At 48.1% G+C, this 27,825-nt stretch overlaps 1 protein-coding gene across 1 annotated transcript in view; it reads right to left on the bottom strand.

The window, feature by feature from the left end:
* The window catches only part of LOC123763886 (uncharacterized), a 229,387-nt gene that overhangs the window by 70,474 nt on the left and 131,088 nt on the right, over positions 1 to 27,825 (bottom strand). The window contains exon 11 of the mRNA XM_069339791.1: positions 405 to 511. Within this exon, the coding sequence (XP_069195892.1) occupies positions 405 to 511 (107 nt within the window). The remainder of the gene's footprint in view (positions 1 to 404; positions 512 to 27,825) is intronic.

The raw sequence follows: 27,825 nt of genomic DNA, 5'->3' as shown, positions 1-27,825 counted from the left end.
GAAGGTGGTGGTACATGGGTAGTAGTAGGTGGTGTGAAGGTGGTGGTGGTACATGGGGTTAAGGATGCTGTAGTGAAGGTGGTAGTGGTGGAATGGTTAATGTATGTTGTAGTGAAGGTGGTGATAGTGGTAGATGGGTAGTGGATGTTGCAAGATGATGGCTGAAGAGAAGATTGTCTAGGCGGAGGATGATGCCAGTGGAAACCATAACAGTGAAAGTGGTGCATATATATATGAGGCTTTATACATGGTAGAAGTAACAATTGATGAAGAAAGAAGTTGAAAAAAGTAGCAGGTGGCAGTTCACATAGTAAGCAAGCAAGCTGGTAAGTTTCACAGAGCTGGTAAGTGGTACAGTTTCAGATGGTATTTGATATAATAGTATTAAGTTCGAAAGTCTTTACCTTGTATCTATTTCCACCAGGCTTGTTGGGTGCGCTCTTGAGTATCTCTGATATTTGGAATTGCACGTCTCTCTCTGTGCAATCACTGAACGAGTTTAAACACACTTCTGAAAATTATAAAACTAATTACAGAAAACGTCCAAAAGAAACAAAAGAAAATTATAAACAAAATATTTAATAAACAATGTAGAAACAGACCTTTTCTGTGGGGAGCCCCTATGGCTCCCTGAGCTTATCGGGCTAATGTATGTTATATTAGACTGGGACATTAGCTAAGGAGTTCAGACCTATCAGGGACCAGCGCCAGAACGTGGCCCCTTCAGAGAGATTTCAGGGAGCAATGGCCCTTGAAAACCCCCTTGTGGTTGGGGTTTTCCTTATCTGCCATCGACCGGGGTTAGGCACCCAGAAAGGTAGGCATAACAAAAACAAACCCCACATGGTAAAAAACTAAAACAAAAAACCGAACAGAGAGGTAGAAACTCCCTACAATCCCAAGGAAACAAGGAAAACAAGCAAACATCACACTTTACTGCCGCGCCGATCGTCTGCGCACCCCTCCCCGCCCCGAGAGGGGGAGGGGGGAGCCCAGGACCTTACGGCACCAGCTGCCTAGCATCAGTTCGTAAGCTAATGTCAACCGGGACAGACGCTTCTCTGGTCTCTGATTCCTAGGAGGTGTTTGTCTTTCGTGGCGTTCACTGCCATGTTGTGTTGTGCGGTGGCCAGGTGTTCCTCATCAGTACCGGGGCTGCATGTGCTTAGGGGCTTCCTTCCCTAAGCGGCCTGTGAGTACTGCCCCTGCGTGACAGAGTTATCTTCCCTGGGGCGTTCGGGAACCATTCCCATAGAGGTTCTTGCTGCTCGGCATTTGCTTCGCCCTTGGGGCCCTTGTTTGGCCTTGGGTAGGGACTGGTTTTGTGCTGGTTAGGGCATCAAGGTGTTGCGCGACCTGCCACCTACGCGGCGACCGGTTCGTGTTGCCTCTGGGGACGGTGTACGTTTGCGGGGTTTTTCTTTTGTTTTGTTTTTTCATTTGCTTGGTGGGGATCTGCCTAGTGTGGCTATAGTTCCACTGGTAGTGTTTGGTGGCCCTCTGCTAGGCCCCCGTGATTGTACACGTTGCAGGGGTTTTCAGTGTTGTCCTCTACCCCCTTGTTAGTTTTGGGTTTTAACCGGTTAGCAACACCTTACCCGGGCTTCCCGTAGTTGTTACCCTACGGGCCCTGGAAAACCCTGTCAGGGCTTGGTGGACCACTGAATATGTCTTCCGGGTTCCAACCTGTCTTGTATGGGTTCGTTGGTTGCTGTGCCCTTGTCTCCGGGTGACAGTTGCCACTCTTACCTCCGTCATGCTGCCTGTTGGGTCACTGACACCTTGACCTGGAGTCTTGCGAGATATGTTCTCTGCTTGTTCTCCAGTACTCTCCTAATGTTATTACTGTTCAGAGTACAGGCGGCATCCGTGTTGCAAGCTAGGTTAGGTTGCTGCAACGCGCTCGGTTGGTTTCCCACTCGGATGCCCCGGGGACGCCCCGTTTTGGATAGGTGCTGTTTGCCCCTTTCCCTCCCTGTTCCCGGCTCCTGACCGTCTGCGGGTTTTGGGGTCGGGGCGGGGTTTAGTTGGGGCTGAAACTCGGGTGGCTTTGGGGGCTGCCCCGTTCGGGTTGGGGATGGAGGTTTTTGAGCCTGTTCTTCCTGCCAAGGCTTCTGGGTCTTACCAGCAGCCCTTTCTTGCTACCTTTCCCCTGGACTCTTCCTTTTCTTTAAGGGCTGAGGGTGTGGAGGACGGCTCTGCCCTAGGGCCTCTGTTGCGGGTCCCCGGGGCTATGGGGGATGCCTGCTAGCAGTTCTGGGGCTGTTTGCCCCTGCCTGGGTTTTTTGCTTCTGGGCGGAGTTTTTCGTCCATCTAGTCTGCTTCCTTCCCAATTTTGCTGGCGTGTTTTTGTATCTATTGCGTTGGTCACGGCCCCCTGTTCTGGTAGGCATTTTCTTCAGCCGGTTTCCCGGCATGGCCACCAGGGCGGGGTTGTGGTTTGTTTACATGCGCCTGGGTGTGCAAGCGAGCATCTTGGGTGAGTTTTTTCACATCTTTCAGGGGTTTTATTCTCCTGTGGCCGTTTCTTTGCTTTTCTGGTGTTTTCTGCCCGTCTTCTGTTCCTCTGGGAACGTTTGGGTGTTGGTTTTTACACCGGGTTTTCTGTTTTCCGTCTGTTTTGGGTCTGGGCCCTAGGGTTTGGGCTCAGTGTCCGTCTGTTTATGCTTGCTCCCACACTTTGTCCCTCGATTTTTGGTCTGTTTTGGCCGTTTCCCTGGGGGGGTTCTGTGTGGGGGCTGTGCTTTGTCTTTGTGATGTATTATTGCCAGCAAATGTGGTAGTTTGAGCTCCCCAAGTTCGATTTCGTGTTCCTTTGGGTTCTTTGGTTTCGTTCCGGAGGTTTGTGGGTCCCCTTTGTGGATTCTGGGGGCTTTGTTTTCTCGTGTGTGACCCGGTTCTGCCTTTTGGGGTTCAGGGGTCTTCCTGGCTTGCAGGCTGATCTTTTTGGATCTTGGCACATGTTGTGGTCATGCTGGGGCCTTGGGTTTTGTTGTCTAGGTGGGCCTTTTGATGCAGTTTTGTGCCTTCTTCGCCAGGCCGGTGTGGTGCTCTCTGTCCACTGGTCGGTGGCTTGTATTTTTCTGTCCACGTGTATATATATATGTGTGTACACGTATATACATGTGCATGTGTACACTTGTGTGTGTGCATGTGAGTGTGTGTGTACTCACCTAATTGTACTGCCCTAATTGTGCTTGCAGGGGTTGAGCTCTGGCTCTTTGGTCCTGCCTCTCAGCCGTCGATCAACAGGTGTACAGGTTCCTGAGCCTACTGGGCTCTATCATATCTACACTTGAAACTGTGTATGGAGTCAGCCTCCACTACATCACTTCCTAATGCATTCCATTTGTCAACCACTCTGACACTAAAAAAGTTCTTTCTAATATCTCAGTGGTTCATTTGGGCACTCACTTTCCACCTGTGTCCCCTAGTGCGTGTGCCCCTTGTGTTAAATAACCTGTCTTTATCTACCCTGTTGATTCCCTTGAGAATCTTGAATGTGGTGATCATGTCCCCCTAACTCTTCTGTCTTCCAATGAAGTGAGGTTTAATTCCCGTAGTCTCTCCTCATAGCTCATACCTCTCAGCTCGGGTACTAGTCTGGTGGCAAACCTTTGAACCTTTTCCAGTTTAGTCTTATGCTTGACTAGATATGGACTCCATGCTGGAGCCGCATACTCCAGGATTGGTCTGACATATGTGGTATATAATGTTCTGAAAGATTCCTTACACAAGTTTCTAAAGGCCGTTCTTATGTTAGCCAACCTGGCATATGACGCTGATGTTATCCTCTTGATATGAGCTTCAGGGAACAGGTCTGGCGTGATATCAACCCCCAGGTCTTTCTCTCTCTCTCTGACTCTTGAAGTATTTCATCTCCCAAATGATTCCTTGTAGTATCTGGTCTCATGCTTCCTACCCCTATCTTCATTACATTACATTTGCTTGGGTTAAACTCTAACAACCATTTGTTCGACCATTCTGCAGCTTGTCCAGGTCTTCTTGAAGCCTCAAGCTGTCCTCCTCTGTCTTAATCCTTCTCATAATTTTGGCGTTGTCAGCAAACATTGAGAGGAATGAGTCTATACCCCCTGGGAGATCATTTATGTATATCAGAAACAGGATAGGTCTGAGTACAGAGCCCTGTGGGACTCCACTGGTGACTTCACGCCAATCTGAGGTCTCACCCCTCACTGTAACTCTCTGCTTCCTATTGCTTAGGTACTCCCTTATTCACTGGAGTGCCCTACCAGTTACTCCTGCCCGTTTCTCCAGCTTATGCATCAGCCTTTTATGGGGTACTGTGTCAAAGGCTTTCCGACAGTCCAAAAAAAATGCAGTCCGCCCATCCTTCTCTTTCTTGCTAAATCTTTGTCACCTGATCGTAGAATTCTATTAAGCCTGTAAGGCAAGATTTACCCTCCCTGAACCCATGTTGATGGGTTGTCACGAAGTCTCGTCTCTCCAGATGTGTTACTAGGTTTTTTCTCACAATCTTCTCCATCACCTTTACTCCATCATCCTTTACTGCTAGAATCCACTCAGTAAAACATCTAAACTATTGGGACCGACTAAAGAGCCTAAAACTGTACTCCCTTGAGCGCAGGTGGGAGAGGTACATAATAATTTACACGTGGAAAATATTAGAGGGGCTGGTCCCAAACCTGCACACAGAAATAACATCACATGAGACCAGAAGACATGGCAGGATGTGCAGAATACCCCCGTTGAAAAACAGAGGTGCAACTGGTACTCTGAGAGAGAACTCTATCAACATCAGAGGTCCGAGACTGTTCAACACGCTTCCACTACACATAAGGGGCATAACTGGCCGACCCCTCACAGTGTTCAAGAGAGAACTGGATAAGCACCTCCAAAGGATACCTGATCAACCAGGCTGTGACTCATACGTCAGGCTGCGAGCAGCCGCATCCAACAGCCTGGTTGATCAGTCCGGCAACCAGGAGGCCTGGTCGACGACCGGGCCGCGGGGACACTAAGCCCCGGAAGCACCTCAAGGTAACCTCAAGGTAACCTCACCTTGCATGGTATACAAGTTAACCCTTAACATGCTCGGGGTCTAATATCCTGCTATCCACACAGGCGCATGTCATTTTGAAAAAAAAAAAATTTTTTTTTTTTGCTAATCTGTTAAGTTCTGTTCACTGATCACGGGAAAAATAAAAAAAAAATTCTATTGTACTTACTTTTGTTGCAATAGAGCCGAGAAGCTCTGCGATGACGTCACAATCTGCATGGTCGCCCATGCAGTACACGCCCGGGAGATGTTGCGCGCGGTCCTCAAACAGCCAGAGTTGCCACAAATATATTTTCGCGCTATTTATTTACAATGTCTAAGCGCATTTTATCTAATTTTTTTTCACTAATTGTGTTTCAAATACTGTTTGAACATATTTTGTATCAATAATTGTTGCATATTTGAGTATACACAGGCGCACACAAATGTTTTCAATTACGGCAATATAATATGTCATTACAGTCTATTATATTATATGTTCTGCTTATATGTTTACATATTTACACACTCGCACACGCTATACACACTTTGAAGCACACTTAGAAGATTTCTAGACTGTGGTAGTCATTGAAGCAGTCGACAGCACATAATGGGATACCACACGTTTCACACCATGTTTGCACAAGCTTCCGTTTCTTGTCTCTAAGTGTCGTTGTTTTACACACCAAGCAATCACGTTGGGCTATTGCACGCTTCACACCAGGTGGCAAATACTTAAGATTGTGTGCTAGGAAGCCTTCAGTGTGAGCGAGGCGTGGAGTACCAGCATGCTGCAACAGTGGGTTTATGATGGGCCGCTGAATACCTGGGACATCTTTTGCAAACTTTCCTAATAACTGTATTGCAGCATCAAATACAAAGTCACGGAAAGTGGGCTTACGTCCAGTTCTCACAAGGTACATGTTGAAACAGTTCAGCATGCTCATGTCCACAAGATGGAAGAACACTTTTTTCGTCCACCTACATGTCTTCCGCACACACTCTGCAGTGCCAATCATCATGTCTGATTTATCAATCAACCGCATGTTGATATTATAGTCTAAAACACAGTCTGGCTTATATAGTGGTGCGTTTGTTTTATGGCTCACTTTCCCACTGTTCACCATTGTTCCATCATGAATTGTTGTCAACAAGTTCACCTCTCTTTTGTCTTTCCACCGAACTGACAGAATGTTATCACTTTTCCTTCTCTGACACTCACCAACTGCAATGTCGTTGTCAAACACAGGCATTTCCCTTCGTTGTGGCATTACTGTACCAACCAATCCGGTTCTATTTTCTAGCAAGAACCGAGCTAGCAAGGGACTTGTATAGTAATTATCTGTGTATAAAATGTGTCCCTTGTTCATCCACGGAGCCATGATGGTCTTCACTACACTCCCCGAGAATCCATGTTCGTCGTTACCGGGAATGTCTACATCACTAGCCGAGTACAGAATCATGTGTAACACGTATCCTGTCTCACAATCACAAAGAACAAAAAATTTCAGGCCAAATCGGTTTCGTTTTGAGGGAATGTACTGTTTGAATGGAACACGTCCCTTGAAAAGTATGAGAGATTCATCAACCACCAGCTTCTGTGCTGGTACGTAAAAATCTCTGAATTTTCCAATAACATCGTTCATGTAGTGCCTCACTCGCCACAGTCTATCATCAGGTGTTCGGTCCTGAACACTTCCAAAATGTAGACACCTGAGGAGTATCTGAAACCTGTCTCGTGACATATATTTCCCGAATAAAGGTGTTGGTATTGTCTTGTCCTTGCTCCAATAGTCATTTATTGCATGTTTGTGACAGTGCTTCATCAACAAACAGAGTGCCAAAAACACATACATTTCCGCCACTGTGGTATTTTTCCAACGCTGCAGTCGTGAAAATTCTGTGATTTCTCTCTCAATCAGGTAAGCAGCATGCAGGTTCGTTTGGTGTACAATGTATTCCATGAGTGGTTCATCATAGAATGCTGTAAAATATTCCATCTCAGCCATGTCCTCACCTTGATTAGGGAAAAGGTTTGTAATCCCTACATCTTTATCGTCAAAGTGAGGAATATTAGGAATAAAATCGTCACCATCACTCCACTCAAGTACACCAGGCGTCCTGCGAGATGCAGAGGAAAGACGGCGAGGAAGCGATGCATACCGGCGACCAGGAGCTGAATACCGTCTGCGAGAAGCACGGCGGCTACGTGCACGTGAGGTGGGTGCACGTGAACACGAGGGTCTTGGTGCCTCATGTGGTGCCATGCGGTGGCGCTTGGCTGGGCGAGATGCTGCTGACGCGACAATTTCTCGCCCAGTTACACCACTGGTACCAGCCACAGGCTCAATAAAACTTTGATCTGAGTCACTAAACCCAGAAAAGGAGTCACGTCCCTCTGACTCGTCACCCTCAAACAGAAAATATCCACAGGAACTGTGAGGTCGTGGTAGAATTGGGGTAGAAAATGGGCGAGGAGGCATGGGAGAGCGTATAGGCCTCGCCATGGCATGGCAGTCATTCTCACTTTCACTGCTGCTGCTACTATCTCCCGACAACTGTGTATAATCCTCATCGTTGTCTGAATCGTCAAACACACTTTCTTCACCTTCAGAGAATAATTCGTGGGCTATTTGCTCTGGGGTGAGGGACTGAGTGATGCGTGCTCGTGAGGCGTTTGACCGTGCACTCGCCATGGTGACTCTCGCTAAACTGAGGCCTCCCATGCCATCGGAGCGTGAGCTGGATTTTTTTTCAAAATGGCCGCTGTTTACTAGAGCCCCTGGGCAGCGTATGGGACCCCCAGCTACACCGCGGGCCATTCAAATCGTGCGCGGTACCCATACACTTCATATGAAGTGAAGCGCAGTTGACTGGTAAAACGATTTACACTTCATATGAAGTGATGCGCACTTTAAGGGTTAAGAACACTGGCCTAACTGTGTGCACGTGTGTGTATGTGCATACGCTCATGTGTGTAATACACCTTGTGTGTGTGTGTATGTATGTTTTGTGTGTGTATATATATATATAAATATATATTTAAATATATATATAAATATATATATAGGGGGGGGGGGGTACCACTTCTGGTGTAATTATAGGGACCCACAGCCTCAGAGAAGGGAACACAGAGCATTCAGAGAAAAACTTGCCATTTAACTCTGAATACGTAAGAGTGTTCGCTTCTACCACCCCCCTTTTTTTATGGTGTACACTTTATTATGCAAGGTTATACAGTTACATATCTGATTTTATACAAAAAAATGAACATTAAGAGGACACAAGAAAAAGTTCGCTTCCTAGAGGCTGTAATTTCCTTGAACTCCTCCGACGCCGGGCAGGAACCGAGGATGCAGCGGGCATTCCCCCTCTGGATCGCAACACTGAGGCGCTGAAAGAGAAAACTTGCCGCTCTAGGGTCTCTTGTGGTGTCAATGAGCTTAAACCAAGATCCTTAACCCTTAAACTGCGCATGGCGTATATATACGCCCTGAGTAACATGTCCCTTGGTGCGCATGGCGTATATATACGCCATAGGGTGCCAGGCCCAATTCAAATGGCCCGGGGGTACAAGGGGTTCACATTAGCTTCCTCAGGGCTCTTGTAAACAGACGCCATTTAAAAAAATATTCTGGGCAATATTCTCAGGTGTAAGAGCCACAGTACTGTTGGCGCAACCAAGGCTGGCGCACGCAGCATGAGCGAACAGCATTGCTGTTCAGCTTGTGACCACAGCATCGCCGAAAAATGTCAAAATAAATATATACTAGTAATTGTTATTATTTAGCGATGACAATATTACAGATGACCCCTAACTGTGATATAAATAACCAGGGTTGTGATAATAGCAGGATTGTTGTAATAATTAGCGCTGTGGGAGGAATGATGCTGAGAGACGAAGGGAGAAAGCATCGTTTACTGACTGTGTGGCTACCTGTTATTGTTTGCATTCACCATACCAGCTCAGTGGTTCTCTATGGTGAACACAAATGTAATACTTATATATAATGTGTGTATTAGTGTGATAACAGCAATAGGATTATGCTGGGAGGAGCCATTTGGGTGACGGAGGTGACGTCGTCTGCATGATTTGTCTAGCTGTTTAGAGGGTGGCCACTATGCTCTTTGGGCGCACTACAAGCTTAGGTGTACAGTTACGGTGCATAAAACATGTAGATATTTATATATAATGTGTGTATATAGGGTAATAACCCTGCAAACAGTATTGTTGGGGGAGAAAGTTTAGTGCATGTGACCTTGAATGAGTGAGGGAGCCGCCAGCTGTGTATAGTGACGACTCTTAGTGCCTGAACTAACTATATCAGCTTAGCTGTACAGTTGTGGTGAACAAAATATATATATATACTTATATATAACGTCTGTATATAGTGTAATAACACCACAAACAGTATTGTTGGGGGAGAAAGTTTAGTGCGTGTGTTGAGGGAGTGGCAGCGAGTGGCTGGCTGGTGTGTGGCGGTAACTCCTCGTTGATTTCGACTCTCAATACCAACTTAGTGGTTCGTTATGGTGAACAAAACATGCAGATACTTATATATAACCTGTGTATAAAGTGTAATAGCAGCAAAACTATTTGTTTATTGTTTTATGAGCATAATAATTGAATGACTAATATGCACATCACACTTTTGAGTATAGCGATTATTCACCACTTTTATTATATAAATATATTACAATAATCAATCAGACATAGAAATAATTAAGTGATAATATCTTTGTGGCAACTCCCACCTGTCAGCTCTACCGGCTCTGACAACCACTCTGTCAACGCCCACTTTTTGCCAGACTTCCTCGGTCAATTGCGCCCAAAATGTCACCTACGATTTTTTTTTTATTTTTCCCGTGCTCAGGGGACACAAATTAACATGTTTAGAAGACGAAAAAAAAAAAATTTGAATTTTTTTTTCTTGCGCACAGGGGTGTAAATGTCCTCAGGATCCCTGAGCAGTGGAAGGGTTAAGAAACCTTCTTGCACTCTCTCCCCATTGGCCTAGGGTCTCAAACCCTATTGGAACAAAGTTGTACCGATGATCTAATTGCCTGTACTTGACTGACTTGTGTCTTTCTCTGTGTGTCGCCGCGGCTCCTGCTGTGCCGGCAGAGAGGTTGATGTACGTGGTTGCCAGGGTGGATACGCAAGTATAGTCCCATGCCAACTGTCTGCCACCCTTCCACGGGTGCAGTGAGAGTCCGTCTGGTTGGCCGACAAAGCTAACAGTCACAGTTCAGTAGGTTGCGGGGCTCTCTCTCCGCTGGACACTGAGCAGAGGCAAGGCTTCTTTAAATGATGTCATTGACTTCGTCGTGTCTAGTGTGCCAACCACCAGATTTTCCACAGTGCAGGCCATGCAGTCCATATTCGTCAGCATCTGCCTCGCCGCAAATACACCTATAAACAGTGTGGATAGGGGCAGCAAGGCGGAGAGCGACTGCAATACGGAGCTCCTGAGGATCAAGATGTGTGCCTGTTGCAGGCATAAGGACTGCCAAAAGGAAGTCCCCCTGCATGGGGAGCCTGCTCAGCTGTGAGGCGTGCACGATCACTGGGGGTTCTTGCTGCCTCCAGCAAAGCTGTGACTTCTTTGTCTACAATGGGGCTGTCCCAACTGGATTGTTTCTTGGCTTTTGGCATGGCTGGTCTATGTGCTGGGTCTGCCATGGCACCCCATTTCATGTCACATTCCGTGTAGTGGGGGTCCTGTATCCCCGCTACATCACTCAGGGTGTCAGGTAGAATTTCCTTAACCAGGTCATCTGATGCTGAGGAGGAAGACAGGAAGGCTGGGACAGCAATTTAGGTGGCGGTGCGGACACCCAAGCCACCGAGCCTAACAGGAAGAGTGGCTTGTTTCCACTGGCATTCGTTGAGGGAGAGGTTAACAACTTTTTCCAGCATGGTCTTCAGTAAGAGGTCATACTCTTCAAGCTTTTGGTTGTCGTAAGATGGGGCACACCTCAGAAAGTAGGTTAGCCTTGGAAGGGATAGGCATTTGGTGAGGAGATAAAAAGCATCGTGGGCATCGATGTCACCTATTCTGCCTTCCATCCTCCTAAGGTCTGCGATTTTCTTGTCAAGGATCTCCTCAATGGCGTTAGACCCGAGGGGGGCTCCAAGGAGGGTGCTATTCTCGGCAATAATGACATGGGCTCCAGGCAAGGCAGACCTTATTCTAGCTACAATGTCTGGGTTGGAGGAGACTACTTCACACTTGGAAGGGTTCAGGGAGAGACCCAGGCTTACTTCTTGCTCCCTTATTTTCCTGATATCTGCCAAGAGGTGGTCTACAGTGCCAGCTATAGTGCCATCATCCAAAAACCAGATGTTGAACTCGCTGGATAAGCTTTCGGTGATTTCTTTTAAGACTAAGCAGAAAAGAAGGGGAGCAAGAGGATCACCTTGCTGAACACCTTCACATGATCTGATTTCATGTTCACCAAAGAGCAGTTTTGACTCACCACTGTAGCACGATAGTACGAACGGGTAGAGGGGCCGGAAATGGCGATGTACGGCACAAAGTATTGCATCTCTTCTTACCATGTTGAAGGCATTCTAAAGTTATATATATATATATATATATATATATATATATATATATATATATATATATATATATATATATATATATATATATATTTATATTATTAAATATGACTGAAAAAGTAAGATTAATAATTCTAACACGAATTTTCTCGATCTTTCTTATGTTTCTTTTCACTGTTGATGGTAATTGAAAAATCAATTCTCCAAAATTCATTTTTATTTCTAGTCTGACGCGACACTTGAGCGCGTTTCGTAATAATTTATTACATTTTCAAAGTCTTTTAGTTTACACACACACAACTATTACCTGCAAACACTAAACAGATTTCTTACTTATGCTATGATTTAAACAGCTTTTATTTTTCATTTTATAACCGCATTTTGGGTGAGGTGATATGTTACAACAGTTTTGGATGAGGTGAACAAAACTTTCATCACAGGATAGAACACGAAACAATGGGTATTGAAGGTAAGAATGGAAGTAATTGCAGAGGTCCTATTGGCCCATATTTCTTGATGCTTCTATATTGGAGCGGAGTCTTGAAGTGGGTAGAATATAGTTGTGCATTAATTGGCTGTTGATTGCTGGTGTTGACTTCTTGATGTGTAGTGCCTCGCAGATGTCAAGCCGCCTGCTATCGCTGTATCTATCGATGATTTCTGTGTTGTTTGCTAAGATTTCTCTGGTGATGGTTTGGTTGTGGGAAGAGATTATATGTTCCTTAATGGAGCCCTGTTGCTTATGCATCGTTAATCGCCTGGAAAGAGATGTTGTTGTCTTGCCTATATACTGAGTTTTTTGAGGCTTACAGTCCCCAAGAGGGCATTTGAAGGCATAGACGACGTTGGTCTCTTTTAAAGCGTTCTGCTTTGTGTCTGGAGAGTTTCTCATGAGTAGGCTGGCCGTTTTTTTGGTTTTATAGTAAATCGTCAGTTGTATCTTCTGATTTTTGTCTGTAGGGATAACGTTTCTATTAACAATATCTTTCAGGACCCTTTCCTCCGTTTTATGTGCTGTGGAAAAGAAGTTCCTGTAAAATAGTCTAATAGGTGGTATAGGTGTTGTGTTAGTTGTCTCTTCAGAGGTTGCATGGCGTTTCACTTTCCTTCTTATGATGTCTTCCACGAAACCATTGGAGAAGCCGTTGTTTACTAGGACCTGCCTTACCCTACAGAGTTCTTCGTCGACTTGCTTCCATCCTGAGCTGTGGCTGAGAGCACGGTCGACATAAGCGTTAACAACACTCCTCTTGTACTTGTCTGGGCAGTCACTGTTGGCATTTAGCCACATTCCTATGTTTATTTCCTTAGTGACCAGAAGGGGGTCACTAAGGAAATAAACATAGGAACAACTCATTGTGCAACTCATTGTTTTCCATAAAACTAGAAATTTGATTCCTAATCACTCTTTCAAACACTTTTATTATGTGTGATGTTAGTGCAACTGGCCTATAATTTTTTGCCAAGGCTTTACTCCCCCCTTTGTGAAAAGGAGCTATATCTGCAGATTTAAGTGCTGCTGGTATCTCCCCTGTATCTAGGCTCTTTCTCCATATTACGCAGAGTGCTCGCGCTACTGGTACTTTACATTTCCTTATGAATATTGAATTCCATGAGTCAGGCCCAGGAGCTGAGTGCATAGGCATATTGTCAATTTCTCTTTCAAAACTTCCGCCAGTTTACCAGGAACCCGAACCTGGCAAGCTGGGAAAGAACCATACCCCTGGCAAGCAGACACGCGAACCGACTGGGAGCCCAGACCAGCCAGTTGTCGAGATAGGCCCTAAAAGCTATGCAGACAGGCGACCACAACCTGGGTGAGGCGTGTGAACATGAAAGGCGCCAGGTTCAACCCGAATGGGAGACAATGAAAGCGGCATATGAGAAGCCACAACAAACCCAAGCCAGTCCCTGAACCCTGGATGAATCTGGCACCAGCTCCGAACCTGGCACCTGTGGCCTACCCCGACAACTGGAACACCACGCCCTGGCATGACCCTTTCAGGAGGAACCCCTTCCCCTGGGAACCCCGGGAAACCAACAAGTCGGACATCGGACGACAACTAGAAGAAGCCGCCTGCAAATACCGCTCAACCGCAGAGTTCACAAACAGCAAGGGACAAAAGGGCGAAGAAAATCTTAAGAGCCAGGGCCCAACCAGATTCCAAGGAATAGGAGAGCACAACCTCCTGACACGAGAGACATGCAGCAAAAAGCTGCGACACCACATCCTGCAAGATCGGCGCAAACAGCTTCAGCAGTGTATACGACACACGAGCAGCCGAGACCAAGGTATCAAACCCGGGAACAGCCCCAAGCGCCTCTACATCCTCCACAAGCCAATCTGAAGACAGCTCCAGGAGGGAAAAGAAACGCAAGTCTGAAGCAAACAAGACACGAGCGCACAAATCCTTAGCCACAAGCGCAGCCGACAGGGAGGGAATCTGCATGTGAAGCCGAATCGCGCCCACATCCTGCAGAAGGGCAGGGGCGAACAAGCAAGCATTAATCCTTAAGCTGCTAAGGGGTCCTGAGGAGAATTACATCTCTGTGCGCAGACAAAAACAATTCTAAAAATTTATTTCGTCTTTTAAAAATGTTAATTTGTGTTCCCTGAGCACGGGAAAAAAAAAATCATAGGCGACATATTTTGGACGCAATAGGCAGAGGAAGTTTAGCAAAATGTAGGCGTTGACAGATTGGTTGTCAGTGGCGGTCAGCGTCACCCGAGCTGACAGGTGGAAGTTGCCACAAAGATATTTTTACCTAATTATTTCAATGTCTCTGATTGATTTTTTCTTATTTTTTTTATGCAGTAATATTATTCAATAGTGTGTAGTGTGATAGATTTATATAATAAAAGAGGTGAATCATCGCTATACTCAAAAGTGTGGTGTGCATATTAGTGATTCAATTATGTTGTTCATAAAACAAACAATAGTTTTGCTGTTATTATACAATATACACAGGTTATATATAAGTATCTGCATGTTTTGTTCACCATAACGAACCACTAAGTTGGTATTATGAGTCGAAAAGCAACGAGGAGCGACTGCCACACACCAGCCAGCCACTCGTTGCCACTCCCTCAACTCCTCACTCGCCCACTTTCTCCTCCAACCATCCTGTTTTTTATTTTATTCATTATATACAGACGTTATAAATAAGTATCTACGTGTTTTGTTCAACACAACTGTACAACTAAGTTGATATAGCTCAGGTACTAAGATTCGTCGCCACACACAGTCAGCTGGCGGCTGCCTCCCTCACTCATTCAAGTTCACACACACTAAAATTTCTCCCCCAATAATACCATTTGTGGTGTTATTACACTATATACAGATGTTATATATACAAGTATCTATATGTTTTGTTCACCACAACTGTACAACTAAGCTGATATAGTTCAGGCACTATGGATTGTCGCTACACACAGTCAACTGGCGGCTGCCTCTCTCACTCATTCAAAGTCACACGCATTAAAGTTTCTCCCCCAACAATACTGTATGTAGTGTTATTACACTATATATACACATTATATATAAGTATCTACATGTTATATGCACCGTAACTGTACACCTAAGCTTGTAGGGTGCCCAAAGAGCATAGTGGCCACCCTCTACACAGGTAGACAAGTCATGCAGACGATGCCACCACTGTCACCCAAATGGCTCCTCCCAACATAATCCTTTTGCTGTTATTACACTAATACACACATTATATATAAGTATCTACATTTGTGTTCACCATAGAGAACCACTGAGCTGGTATGGTGAATGCAGACAATAACAGGAGGCCACACAGTCAGTAAATGACGCTATCTCCCTCCCTCCCTCAGCATTACTCCTCCCACACAGTGCTAATTATCACAACAATCCTGCTATTATCACAATCATCGTCATTTTTTTCACAGTCAGGGGTCATCTGTAATACTATCATCAGTAAATAATAGCAGTTACATATTTATTTTGACATTTTTAGACGATGCTGTGATCACAAGCTGAACAGCAATGCTGTTAGCTCATGCTGCATGCATCAGCCTTGGTTGCTCCCACAGTACTGTGACTCTCACACCGGAGAATATTACCCATGATTTATTTTAAATCATGTTTACAAGAGCCTTGAGGAAGCTAATGTGAACCCCGTGTAGCCGCGGGCCATTTGAATCGTGCCTGGCACCCTATGGTGTATATATGCGCCATGCGCAGTTTAACCCTTAACATGCTAGGGGTATAATATCCTTTGTTCCCCACAGGCGCATGTAATTTTGAGAAAAAAAAAAAAAAATTCTTCCTAACCTGTTAATTTGTGTTCACTGATCATGGGAAAAATAATAAAAAAATCCTAAGTGGCATATATTGCCCGCTATAGGGCGGGGAAGTCTGGCAAAAAACAGGCGCTGACTCAGCGTGCATCCCAGGCGGTCTGTTGATCGCCAGCTGTCAGGCCGGAGTTGCCACAAAGAGATAATTACCTAATTATTTCAATGTCTCTGATTGATTTGTCATAGTTTTTTGCTGTAATATTATTCAATAGTGTGTAGTTTGATATATTTATATGATAAAATGAGTGAATCATCGCTGTACTCAAAAAACCAGCGTTGAATGTAATGAAACGCCATTTTCTGGGTGAGACCCGGAGGCTCCCCGGAGCTTTACCAGGCTGATATGCTAATGTCAGACTTTGGCATCAGTCATGTGTATGGAGTTCTAGGGCCTACCGGGGACCACGGCCAGAACCTGGCCCCCTCAGAGAGGCAAGGGGAGCAATGGCCAATAGAAACCCCCAGTGTGGTAGGAAGCATTCTATGTCTGCCATTGACCGGGTCAAGCATCCAGAAAGGTAAGCATTCCAAAACAAACCCCTATTCTGGTGAAAATTGCTACCTAAAGCCGAACTAGTGGATAGAACTCTTCAACAGAAAACAAGGAAACTAGTATGACATCATACGTCACCGCGCTGCTGTCTGCGCAGCTCCTGTCTGCGCAACTCCCCCCTCCCCGGGAGGGGGAAGGGGGAGCCCCAGACCTCCCACGCCTGCTATCCACCCATCACTTCTGAGGCTGGATGTCAAAACACGCGAAAAACCGCCGACTGGAGGGAGGGAGGGTTGCCGGGGAGCCTCCGGGTCTCACCCAGAAAATGGCGTTTCATTACATCCAAAGCTGGTTTTCTGGGGGGAGCCCCGTCGGCTCCCCGGAGCTAACTACCCACAGAGGAAGGTCAAAGGGACAGAACCAGGAGGCGGACACCACGCAACCCCCACAGAAGCGAGACAACCGGCAGCAAACGCCAACCCAAGGCGCCACAGCCCCCAAAAGTCCCGGGAACAACACGAGAACAACGAGCAGCAAGGCCCCCGCATGAACACCAAAAATCCATGCCCGAAAGACCGCAAGGCCACGTTGCCCAGACGGCAGCGAGAGCAGCAAAGCCACGAACGCCACAGGCATGAGGGAAGAACACAGGCAGCTTAGCCGCAAGAACACGGCTGACCACCCGGGACACCATCACCCGCGAATCGGGAAGAACAGAACCGGATCAACGCAAAACGCACTCCGGACCCAAACGCCGTGGCACGCAAACAACAGCGGAGGGCCGCCACTGAACACAAAACACGACACACCCTCGGCCTGATCAATGAAGCACCAACAAACCCTGGACCCCTCCAGAACGCAGCAGCCCCACCCCGCGGCAGAAAAGATGGAGACTGCTGCCACCGAACAACCAAAACGCTAAAACCGAAGGAGCAAGAAAACTCAGCGACTCGACCCCCAGAGGCAAAGGCCAAAAGGAAAGAGCCGACGAAAAAACACACCGGAACCGAAGGGGCACTACCAACCGAGGAGAAGACAGAGCACGCTGACCAGAGACCAGGATGGTGCAAGTGGCGCACGAACAGGCCGGAGGTGAAACGACGCACAAGACAGCTGACTAACGGTGCAGAAGCAACACCAAGACCAAAAGCAAGCTGAAGTGGCTCCGCCAGCGCCGCACGAAAAGAGGCGACAGTATGTGGCAAGACGACGGCCCCCAACCCCCACCAGAAAACCAAGCCGAGAGTAAACCAAGCTAACAAGAGTAACCACCTAAGAAGGGACAGGAAAAGGAAGGACTGCCAAAATATCCCATACTGCCGCCAAGAGAAGCACGCAGGTGGGACACCTACCACGAAGCCACCCGACCACCAACCGGAGGCGAAACCGCGAGGCAGAATATAAGCAGCCCCGACAAGGCCCCTCCGAGCCCAGGAAAAGGCGGAGCCGCGGGAAGATCTCAGGCGCGACCCCCGAAACCCAGGCGGCACAAGGAGATGGAGCGTCTGCCGAACAGAAAAAACTCCCCAAAGCATGCAAGACCGCCAGGAGTTCAGAAACGACGGGTCTGAGGCGAGACATCGCAAGACCTCAAAAAAAAACAACCGGCAGGGCAAGCTAGGAAACCAAAGAAGGCGGAAGGGTCGCCGCCAGAACAGTACCCGAACTAAGGGGTACGAACAACTGCAATAGACCGAGACAAAGAAGCACACCACAGGACACAGGCTGAAAAACGCCCAAGAACACACGCAGAACACCCCCTGCTGCAGAGGAGGCAGGAAGAAAGAGCAGAAGCACAAAAACCCCAGGAAAACAACTAGGGGCGGACAATCAGGCAGGGACAGAAAACCCCCACGCACAAGAGAGGGCCAAACCAGGTACCCGAAGACCACGAAAAACAACAAGCAAACCCCCAAAAGCAAACCTCAGGCGCAAAACAGCAGCAAAGTGCCACACCACAACCGGACACAAGAACAAGGACACGCCACCGTGAAACACTGTACCAATGCACACGTGCAGCAGCAGCAACAGGCACCACCGCAACATGCAACATGTAAATAGCAACTCCCTTCTGCAAAGGCAGAGAAATGGAGCAGGCAGACCCCAGACAGGGCCAACGGAGACACAACAAAACCCAGCAGGCCCAGAAACCTGCACCAGGTGACCGACGGCGGAGAAACCCCGCTCGATACCTGCTGGATGGGGTACTGGGAGCTCTTTTACACCTCAAGCCCGGCCCAAGGCCAGGCTAGACTGGCCAGAGGGTGGCCCACCAGGCAGCTGCTAGGAGCGGCCCGCCGGCCCACATACCCCCACAACCAGGACGGGCTGGAACTACTATACGAAAACAGGCTAGTGTGCCCTGGAAGTCCAATGACGAACCAGCAAGAAGGCTTATGCTCGCAAGTAGGTCGTGTAACAACCACAGACCTCTGATGGTAATACAGTGTTCCCGAATTGTGCCAATAGCACCACTGCACTCCACTGTTACTATCCCGCAAGTTCTACCAGATAGGCGGGACCCAAGAGCCACAGCTCAAACCCTGCAAGCACAGCCAGGAGCCTTACCAGGTGAGTACAGAACCAACCCAACAACCCCCCACACCTCACAACATGAAAAAAAGGTGGGTCCCCTGAATGACTCTAGCATGGGTTGGACATGCACATGAGTGGGACAGGAAGGGTTCAAAAAGGGACAGTCACTGGTGTGCGAACGGGCTCAGTCGTACAAAAATATATCTAAATAAAGACAGGTATATAAAAATCACCACATCCAGCGCCCAGCCAAAAGACGCCAGACCGCATAAACTCGCCTGGCGAACGGTGGCACAAACTTGACACGACTCAACCGTGCCCAGAAGAACCTGGGAGCACCGCCAGGTGAAGACTGCCAGAGCCGGACCCGCAGGAGAGCAGGGAGAGGCGAAGGAGGCGGCCCACACCCATGACACAGGGAAAAACGCGGCGTCCTCCCCACAACTGGGAACCAGGACACCCACGCAGCGAAGGGGCACATACCGCAGCCAGGGAGAAGAGCGAGAGGCGAAGCACAGTAGCAAAAAAAGGGCGCAAAACACCAGCACTGAAACACCGCCCAGACCAAAACAAACTCCATGGCGAATGCGCATGACACGCTGGTCGAACCGCACAACCCTCTCTGCGGGAAGGTGCCAACCAGGACTACTGCACTAGAAAAATAGCCAAAAGAGGAAGCAGGAACAATAAAACCGGCCAAAGAAGCAAAGAGAGCCCAAAAAGGAACCCAACAGGGCGACAAGTAGCCCAACAGGGCGACAAGTAGCCCAACAGGGCGACAAGTAGCCCAACAGGGCGACAAGTAGCCCAACAGGGCGACAAGTAGCCCAACAGGGCGACAAGTAGCCCAACAGGGCGACAAGTAGCCCAACAGGGCGACAAGTAGCCCAACAGGGCGACAAGTAGCCCAACAGGGCGACAAGTAGCCCAACAGGGCGACAAGTAGCCCAACAGGGCGACAAGTAGCCCAACAGGGCGACAAGTAGCCCAACAGGGCGACAAGTAGCCCAACAGGGCGACAAGTAGCCCAACAGGGCGACAAGTAGCCCAACCGGGCGACAAGTAGCCCAACCGGGCGACAAGTAGCCCAACCGGGCGACAAGTAGCCCAACAGGGCGACAAGTAGCCCAACAGGGCGACAAGTAGCCCAACAGGGCGACAAGTAGCCCAACAGGGCGACAAGTAGCCCAACAGGGCGACAAGTAGCCCAACCGGGCCACAAGTAGCCCAACAGGGCGACAAGTAGCCCAACAGGGCGACAAGTAGCCCAACAGGGCGACAAGTAGCCCAACCGGGCCACAAGTAGCCCAAAACGGCGACAAGGACGAGGAGCCGACAGACGTTCCAACAATGCGGGAAGTAGCGAAAAACCTTCCCGAACATTCTAGAACACAGAAGCCAACACTAGTCCCGAAGGCACACAAAGGCGCACCCGAGATCAGAAGTCACGTAGAACCCCATCGAACGGGGAAACATGATGAAAACACCGTCCCAAAAGGGTGGGAGGAAACATCCACCCACAGGACGGAACCAACCGACTCAAAGGTCAAGGAACCGAGCCCGGGGAGGGGCCGACGTCCAACAGCACGTACGGCGAGTGGGGACAAAAGATCCCACTCCGCATAACCACAAGCCTCGCCTAGAGGGGGATAAAAACCCCCACGGGGTCCAACGGGGCCAAGGCCCCCCCAAGTCAGCCCCTCCCCAGCCCCGGGAACCTACACGACAGGCCCTGGGGCCGAGCCGTTCCCCCAAAGCCCCGGCCGTACCAGAAAACCGGGGCAGCCGTGAAAACACTAAGGAAGGGAGCCCACTGGCAGACTCATACAACACGGCTGGAGGAACAGGCTCAAATGCCCCCGTCACTACCCCGGAAGGGGAATTCCCTGAGACTGCCCGAGTCTCAACACCATCAAAAACCCCGCCCCGAACCTACAGGCGGTAAGGAACCAGATGCAGGCAGGAAGGGTGATCCAGGGGAAAGACAAGGGGGCGTGGATGGAACCGAAGCAACCAACACCCCCAAGTCCCAAAACGAACTACAACGGGGCAGCCCCGGGGCTCCCGGGGAGGAAACCACGAGAACGTTGCCACCACTAAGGCTCAAGTGCAACGCCCCTGCTGCCCGCACCCGCTTAGTCAGCACAAATGGGTAACCGAGCCACAACGAGCAACCAAACTCGCAGGACTCCGGGTCGAAGGTGTCACCGACCCCACAGGCAGCAGACGGAGGCAAAACAGAGTCACCCAGAGACAAAGGGTGAGAGTAACCTTCAAACTCGCTGGAAGCGAGGGGGGGACTCTGGGGTCACATCCATCGGACCCGCGCGCCCCCAAGGGTTTCCCAGGGTCCTGAGTGTTTACTATAAGAGGACTCGCGCTCATGTAATCCCAGGCAGGGTACTGCTAACCGGCACCCATAGCTACCAAACAACTTTCTAAGAGCTGAACCCCCGGGACGTGTACACTCATGGGGACCTAGCAGGGGGGTACCACCAGAAAATACTCAGAACACAAAGGACACAAGGGGCAAGAACGAAGGCAGACCCCCCCACCAGGTAGATAAACAAAAAGAAAAGAAAACCCGCAAGAGGACAGCGTACCCAAACGGAACAGAGCCGGCCGCTTTGATTGGTAAAGACAAGCTACACAGTACCCTGCACCCCACCAGTGCAAAAACTGCCCCTTACTCTAAGGCGAACAAGGGAGACAGAACACCCGAGCACACAAAGAGCGGCCGAAAACCAAGCAGTAAACGGCCAAGCAGGGAACCCAAGGAACTTGTGGAAGGTGGCCCCAAGCCCCAAGGGCAGTACTTACAGGGCACCTAGGGAAGGGAACCCTAGGCGCATGCAGCCCGAGTACTGGAGAATCACTCCCGGCTCACGCACCACCTAGAAAACAGACACCACACTCTAGGTACAGTGCTGTAACAACCACTGGAGCCGGAGCACATAACTGGTGCCTATAGCATCAGCCGAAGAACTGATGGGTGGATAGCCGGCGTGGGAGGTCTGGGGCTCCCCCTTCCCCTCCGGGGAGGAGGGAGCTGTGCAGACAGCGGCGCGGTGACGTATGACGTCATACTAGTTTCCTTGTTTTCTGTTGAAGAGTTCTATCCACTAGTTCGGCTTTAGGTAGCAATTTTCACCAGAATAGGGGTTTGTTTTGGAATGCTTATCTTTCTGGATGCTTGACCCGGTCGATGGCAGACATAGAATGCTTCCTACCACACGAGGGTTTCTATAGGCCATTGCTCCCCTTGCCTCTCTGAGGGGGCCAGGTTCTGGCTGTGGTCCCCGGTAGGCCCTAGAACTCCATACACATGACTGATGCCAAAGTCTGACATTAGCATATCAGCCTGGTAAAGTTCCGGGGAGCCGACGAGGCTCCCCCCAGAAATATGGTGTGCATATTGTTGATTCAATTATGTTCATCAATCGGTGAACAAATACTTTGTCAGTTATTACACTATATACACAGGTTATATATAAGTATCTGCATGTTTTGTTCATCATAACGAACCACTAAGTTGCTATTATGAGTCAAAAAGTAACGAGGAGTGACTGCCGTGTACCAGCCAGCCACTCACGCCCTCCCTCAAGTCACCTGACTCACCCTCATTCTCCTCCCACAATACTGTTTTTGCTTTTATTCACTATATACAGACGCTATATATAAGTATCTACATTTGTGTTCACCATAACGAACCACTAAGTTGGTATGCTGAGTGGCAGTGGCAGCCCGCGACTGGCTGCCACTCCCTCCCTCCCTCACCTGACCTGACTTGCCACCATTCTCCACCCACCATACTGTTTTTGCTTTTATATACAGACGTTATATATAAGTATTTACATGTTTTATTCACCATAACTGTACATCTAAGCTTGTATGGTGAGTAAAGGCACAAAGACGTAGGACCTCACACAGTCGGCTGATGGCTGCCACCCTCAAGGCCAGACGCACTAATATTTCTCCTCCAACAATACTGTTTGTGGTGTTTTTAAGCTATATACACACATTATATATAAATATCTACCTGTTTTATTCACCATATTTGTACAAGTAAACTGGTATGGTGCCCAAAGACCATTGTGGTAACCAGTAAACAACACCGTCGTCTGCACGGTGGCGTCGTGCAGACGACGCCACCGCCCTCACCAAAATGGCGGCTCCCAACCTACTCCTCTTGCTGTTTATACCCTCTATACACACGTTATATATAAGTATCTACATTTGTGTTCACTATAGCAAACCACTAAGCTGGTATGGTGAGTGCAGTCAATAAAAGGTGGCCACACACAGTCAGAAGACATCGCCACCACCCTCCCTCCATGGCGCACAGCGCTAAATATCACCACAATCCTAATATTATCAGAACCCTGGTCAGTTTTATCACAGTGAGGGGTCTTCTGTAATAATATCATCGCTACATAATAGCATGAACAAGTATATTATGGCAGTTTTAGGCCTGGCTGAGAAGGTACCAGACCGTATAATGTCACCTGTAGAGCATAGGCACCAACGAGTCACAACAGCATAGCTGAGCAACAGTCTGGGAGCAGTGCTAATGGAACATGTCCAGAGACAGTCGTGCAGATCAGGTGCAGTGGAGAGGCGGAGGAGAAGTCACTCTTAGCCACCCCACACCCATAAGCAAAGAAAGAACTAGATGTTCTCCCTACACAGAACTCCCACAATATCCAGGGGGGCGACGACTGTAGAGGGAAGAGGAGCGAGATCAGTGTACCTCCCACGAGAAGTGCGCGGATCACAGACACACCGATTAGAACAAAACAAATCACCCCCGGCGCATGCGCAGGACACATGAGGTCCGAGCTGCACCACTCGACTCCTGGGGAGGGTGCCAACAAAGAAAATGGAACCATGAATAGGAATGTAGAGACCAAGGACGGAAAGAAGCGACAAACAAAAAAGGAAATAATGTCGAAATTTGAGAAAAAGGACGGAAGAGTACCAACTAGTCCCAGAAAGGACAGGAGGTAAGCCCCTCCGAAAGGCAACAGACATTCCAATAATGCAGATGCAAAGAAGATCTACTCGAACCTTCGAGATCCTAGATCAACAAGCACAAAATCACAGAGGTACAGATACACCCAATAGCATCCGTAACCCACGGTCACACAGGACCTAAAGGGACACATAATCGAACCCGGGAAGGGGCCGACGCTCAAAGTCAACTCGTATGCAGAGGGGGGAGGGGGGGGGGAACCCCACTCCTTGTAATAGTAAGCCCCGCTTAGAAGGTCAGAAAACCCCGGCGGGGTTCAACGGGGCCCAAGGCCCCTTAAGATAACCCCTCCCGAATTCCGGGAACCACCACGTTAGGCCCCGGGGGGCAAGTCGTCCTCCAAAGCCCCTACCTCACAAGAAAAAACCGAGGCAGCCGAAAGAGCAAGAAGAGAGCGGGCCCCCTGGTCAGACCCGGAAGCTACAGCTGGAGGAACGGACTCGAACGCAACCCCAGAAGGGGCAACCCCTGAAACTGCCCGAGTCTCAAACCTCGAAACCCTGCCCCGACCCCGAAGCCCTCAGACGCCTAGGAGCTGGAAACAGGAGCGGGGGACGCGAATGAACCACAGCAAGGGAAGAACGAGGGGGCGCAGACTGAACCAAGGCCAAAGCGATCAAAACCCCCAAGTCCGGGACCCAAGAAGCAAAATTGGGCCTCCACGGGGCATCCGGGGAAGCAACCAACTAACGCGTTGCAACAACCCATCTGGCAACACGTGAACTGCCTGCACCCGAAGAATGTTATCAACATATAGGGTGGTCGAAGCCACAAACAAGCAACAAAGCTCGCAGGACTCGGGGTCGAATGTGTCACCGACCCAACAGGCAGCATGACGGAGGCAAAAACAATGTGTCGCCCTGAGACAAGGGGACAGAGCAATCCTCAAACTCGCACAAAGCGAGAGGGGACGCAGGGGTCTCACCCAGTGGACCCGAGTGCCCCCGCGGGGTTTTTCCAGGGTGCCCTTGACTGGGTCTGCCAAGGGTTATCCCAGGAAAGGTACTGCTAACCGGCACCCCAAACTACCAAGCAAACTGCTAAAAGTTGAACTCACAGGACGTGTCCACGCACGAGGGCAAAGCAGGGTTAGTCACCACACAAACGACCCTAATATAAGAGGGGAGGGAGAACAAAAAGGCAGACCCCCACCAGGCAAAAAGAAAAAAGAAAAGAAAAACCTCGCAAGATGGCAACGTACCCGAAGAGAACAGAACCGGCTGCTGTTAAAGGTGAAAGCTAGCTATGCAGTACCCCGTGCCCCACCAGTGCAATAACTACCACTTACCCCAAGGCAAACAAGGGTGGAAAAACCCGCAACACTCGGGGCAGCCAATCGCCAAGCAGCGAAAGGCCAACAGAGGTAGACCCAAGGCGACTTATGGAAGGGAACCCCAAGCCCCAAGGGCAGTACTTACAGGGCACTCAGGGAAGGTGACCCTAAGCACATGCAGCCCGAGTACCTGAGAATATTACTCCCAGCTCGCACACCACCCTAAGAGAGGTCAGCACAACAAAGAGTCCGGAGCTGTAGCCACAATGACCAAGCTGTATCCCATCAGCCAAAGAACTGCAGGGTGGATCGCCAGCGCGGGGGTCTGGGGGTCACCCTTCCCCCCTCCCAGGGAGGGGGGAGCTGCGCAGACACGTAATTACCTAAGTGTAGTTACAGGATGAGAGCTACGCTCGTGGTGTCCCGTCTTCCCAGCACTCTTTGTCATATAACGCTTTGAAACTACTGACGGTCTTGGCCTCCACCACCTTCTCACTTAACTTGTTCCAACCGTCTACCACTCTATTTGCGAAGGTGAATTTTCTTATATTTCTTCGGCATCTGTGTTTAGCTAGTTTAAATCTATGACCTCTTGTTCTTGAAATTCCAGGTCTCAGGAAGTCTTCCCTGTTAATTTTATCAATTCCTGTAACTATTTTGTATGTAGTGATCATATCACCTCTTTTTCTTCTGTCTTCTAGTTTTGGCATATTTAATGCTTCTAACCTCTCCTCGTAGCTCTTGCCCTTCAGTTCTGGGAGCCACTTAGTAGCATGTCTTTGCACCTTTTCCAGTTTGTTGATGTGCTTCTTAAGATATGGGCACCACACAACAGCTGCATATTCTAGCTTTGGCCTAACAAAAGTCATGAACAATTTCTTTAGTATATCGCCATCCATGTATTTAAATGCAATTCTGAAGTTAGAAAGCATAGCATAGGCTCCTTGCACAATATTCTTTATGTGGTCCTCAGGTGATAGTTTTCTATCTAGAACCACTCCTAGATCTCTTTCTTTATCAGAATTCTTTAAAGATTTCTCACATAATATATAGGTTGTGTGGGGTCTATGTTCTCCTATTCCACATTCCATAACATGACATTTATTAACATTAAATTCCATTTGCCAAGTGGTGCTCCATATACTTATTTTGTCCAGGTCTTCTTGAAGGGCATGACAGTCATCTAAATTTCTTATCCTTCCTATTATCGTAGCATCATCAGCAAACATGTTCATATAATTCTGTATACCAACTGGTAGATCATTTATGTACACAATAAACATCACTGGTGCAAGAACTGAACCCTGTGGTACTCCACTTGTGACATTTCTCCATTCTGATACATTGCCTCTGATTACTGCCCTCATTTTTCTATCAGTCAGAAAATTTTTCATCCATGATAGAAGCTTACCTGTCACCCCTCCAATATTTTCCAGTTTCCAGAACAACCTCTTATGTGGAACTCTGTCGAAAGCCTTTTTTAGGTCCAGATAGATGCAGTCAACCCAACCATCTCTTTCCTGTAATATCTCTGTGGCTCGATCATAGAAACTGAGTAAATTCGATACACAGGATCTTCCAGATCGAAAACCATACTGTCTGTCTGATATTATATCATTTCTCTCTAGGTGTTCTACCCATTTAGTTTTGATTAGTTTTTCCAATACTTTCACTATTACACTTGTCAATGATACAGGTCTATAATTGAGGGGGTCTTCCCTGCTGCCACTTTTGTAGATTGGAACTATGTTAGCCTGTTTCCACCCGTCTGCTACGATTCCTGTACACAGGGATGCCTGAAAGATCAGGTGAAGTGGAATGCTGAGCTCAGATGCACATTCTCTCAGAACCCATGGTGAAACGCCATCTGGGCCAGCTGCTTTGTTCTTACCGAGCTCCTTGAGCATTTTTTCCACTTCGTCTCTAGACACCTCTATGTGTTCTATGTTGTTCTCTGGAATTCTTATTGTATCTGGTTCCCTAAAGATTTCATTTTGTACAAACACACTTTGGAACTTTTCGTTTAGTGTTTCACACATTTCCTTTTCATCTTCCGTGAATCTATTTCCCATTTTCAACCTCTGAATATTATCCTTTACCTGCAATTTGTTGTTTATGAATTTATAGAATAGACCTGGTTCTGTTTTACATTTGTCCGCAATCCCTTTTTCAAAATTTCTTTCTGCCTCTCTCCTCACTGCCGTGTAGTTGTTTCTCGCATCTTTGTATCGCTGGTATGTTTGGGGGTTCGGCCTCTTCCTGTATTGATTCCATTTTTGTGTCTTTCGGTCTCTAGCCCTCTCGCAATTTCTATTGAACCAATCCTGTTTCCTAGTTCTGCATCTCTGTTTTGGTATAAATTTTTTTGTGCCTTTATCATATATTTCACAAAACTTGCCATACATCTCATTCACTTCCTTGCCTAGCATCAAGTCTGTCCAATTATACTCACTAAAAAAATTTCTAAGGTCACCATAATGTCCTCTCCTGAAGTCTGGTTTTTCAACTGCTTCAACCTCCTTATTTTCTTCCAGCTTATAATGCATTGCATACTTTATTCCCAAAAAGACATGGTCACTTTTA

The sequence above is a fragment of the Procambarus clarkii genome, chromosome 5 (assembly GCF_040958095.1).
Source record: "Procambarus clarkii isolate CNS0578487 chromosome 5, FALCON_Pclarkii_2.0, whole genome shotgun sequence".
Taxonomy (NCBI): domain Eukaryota; kingdom Metazoa; phylum Arthropoda; class Malacostraca; order Decapoda; family Cambaridae; genus Procambarus; species Procambarus clarkii.
This window is presented reverse-complemented; position numbering and strand designations above follow the sequence as displayed.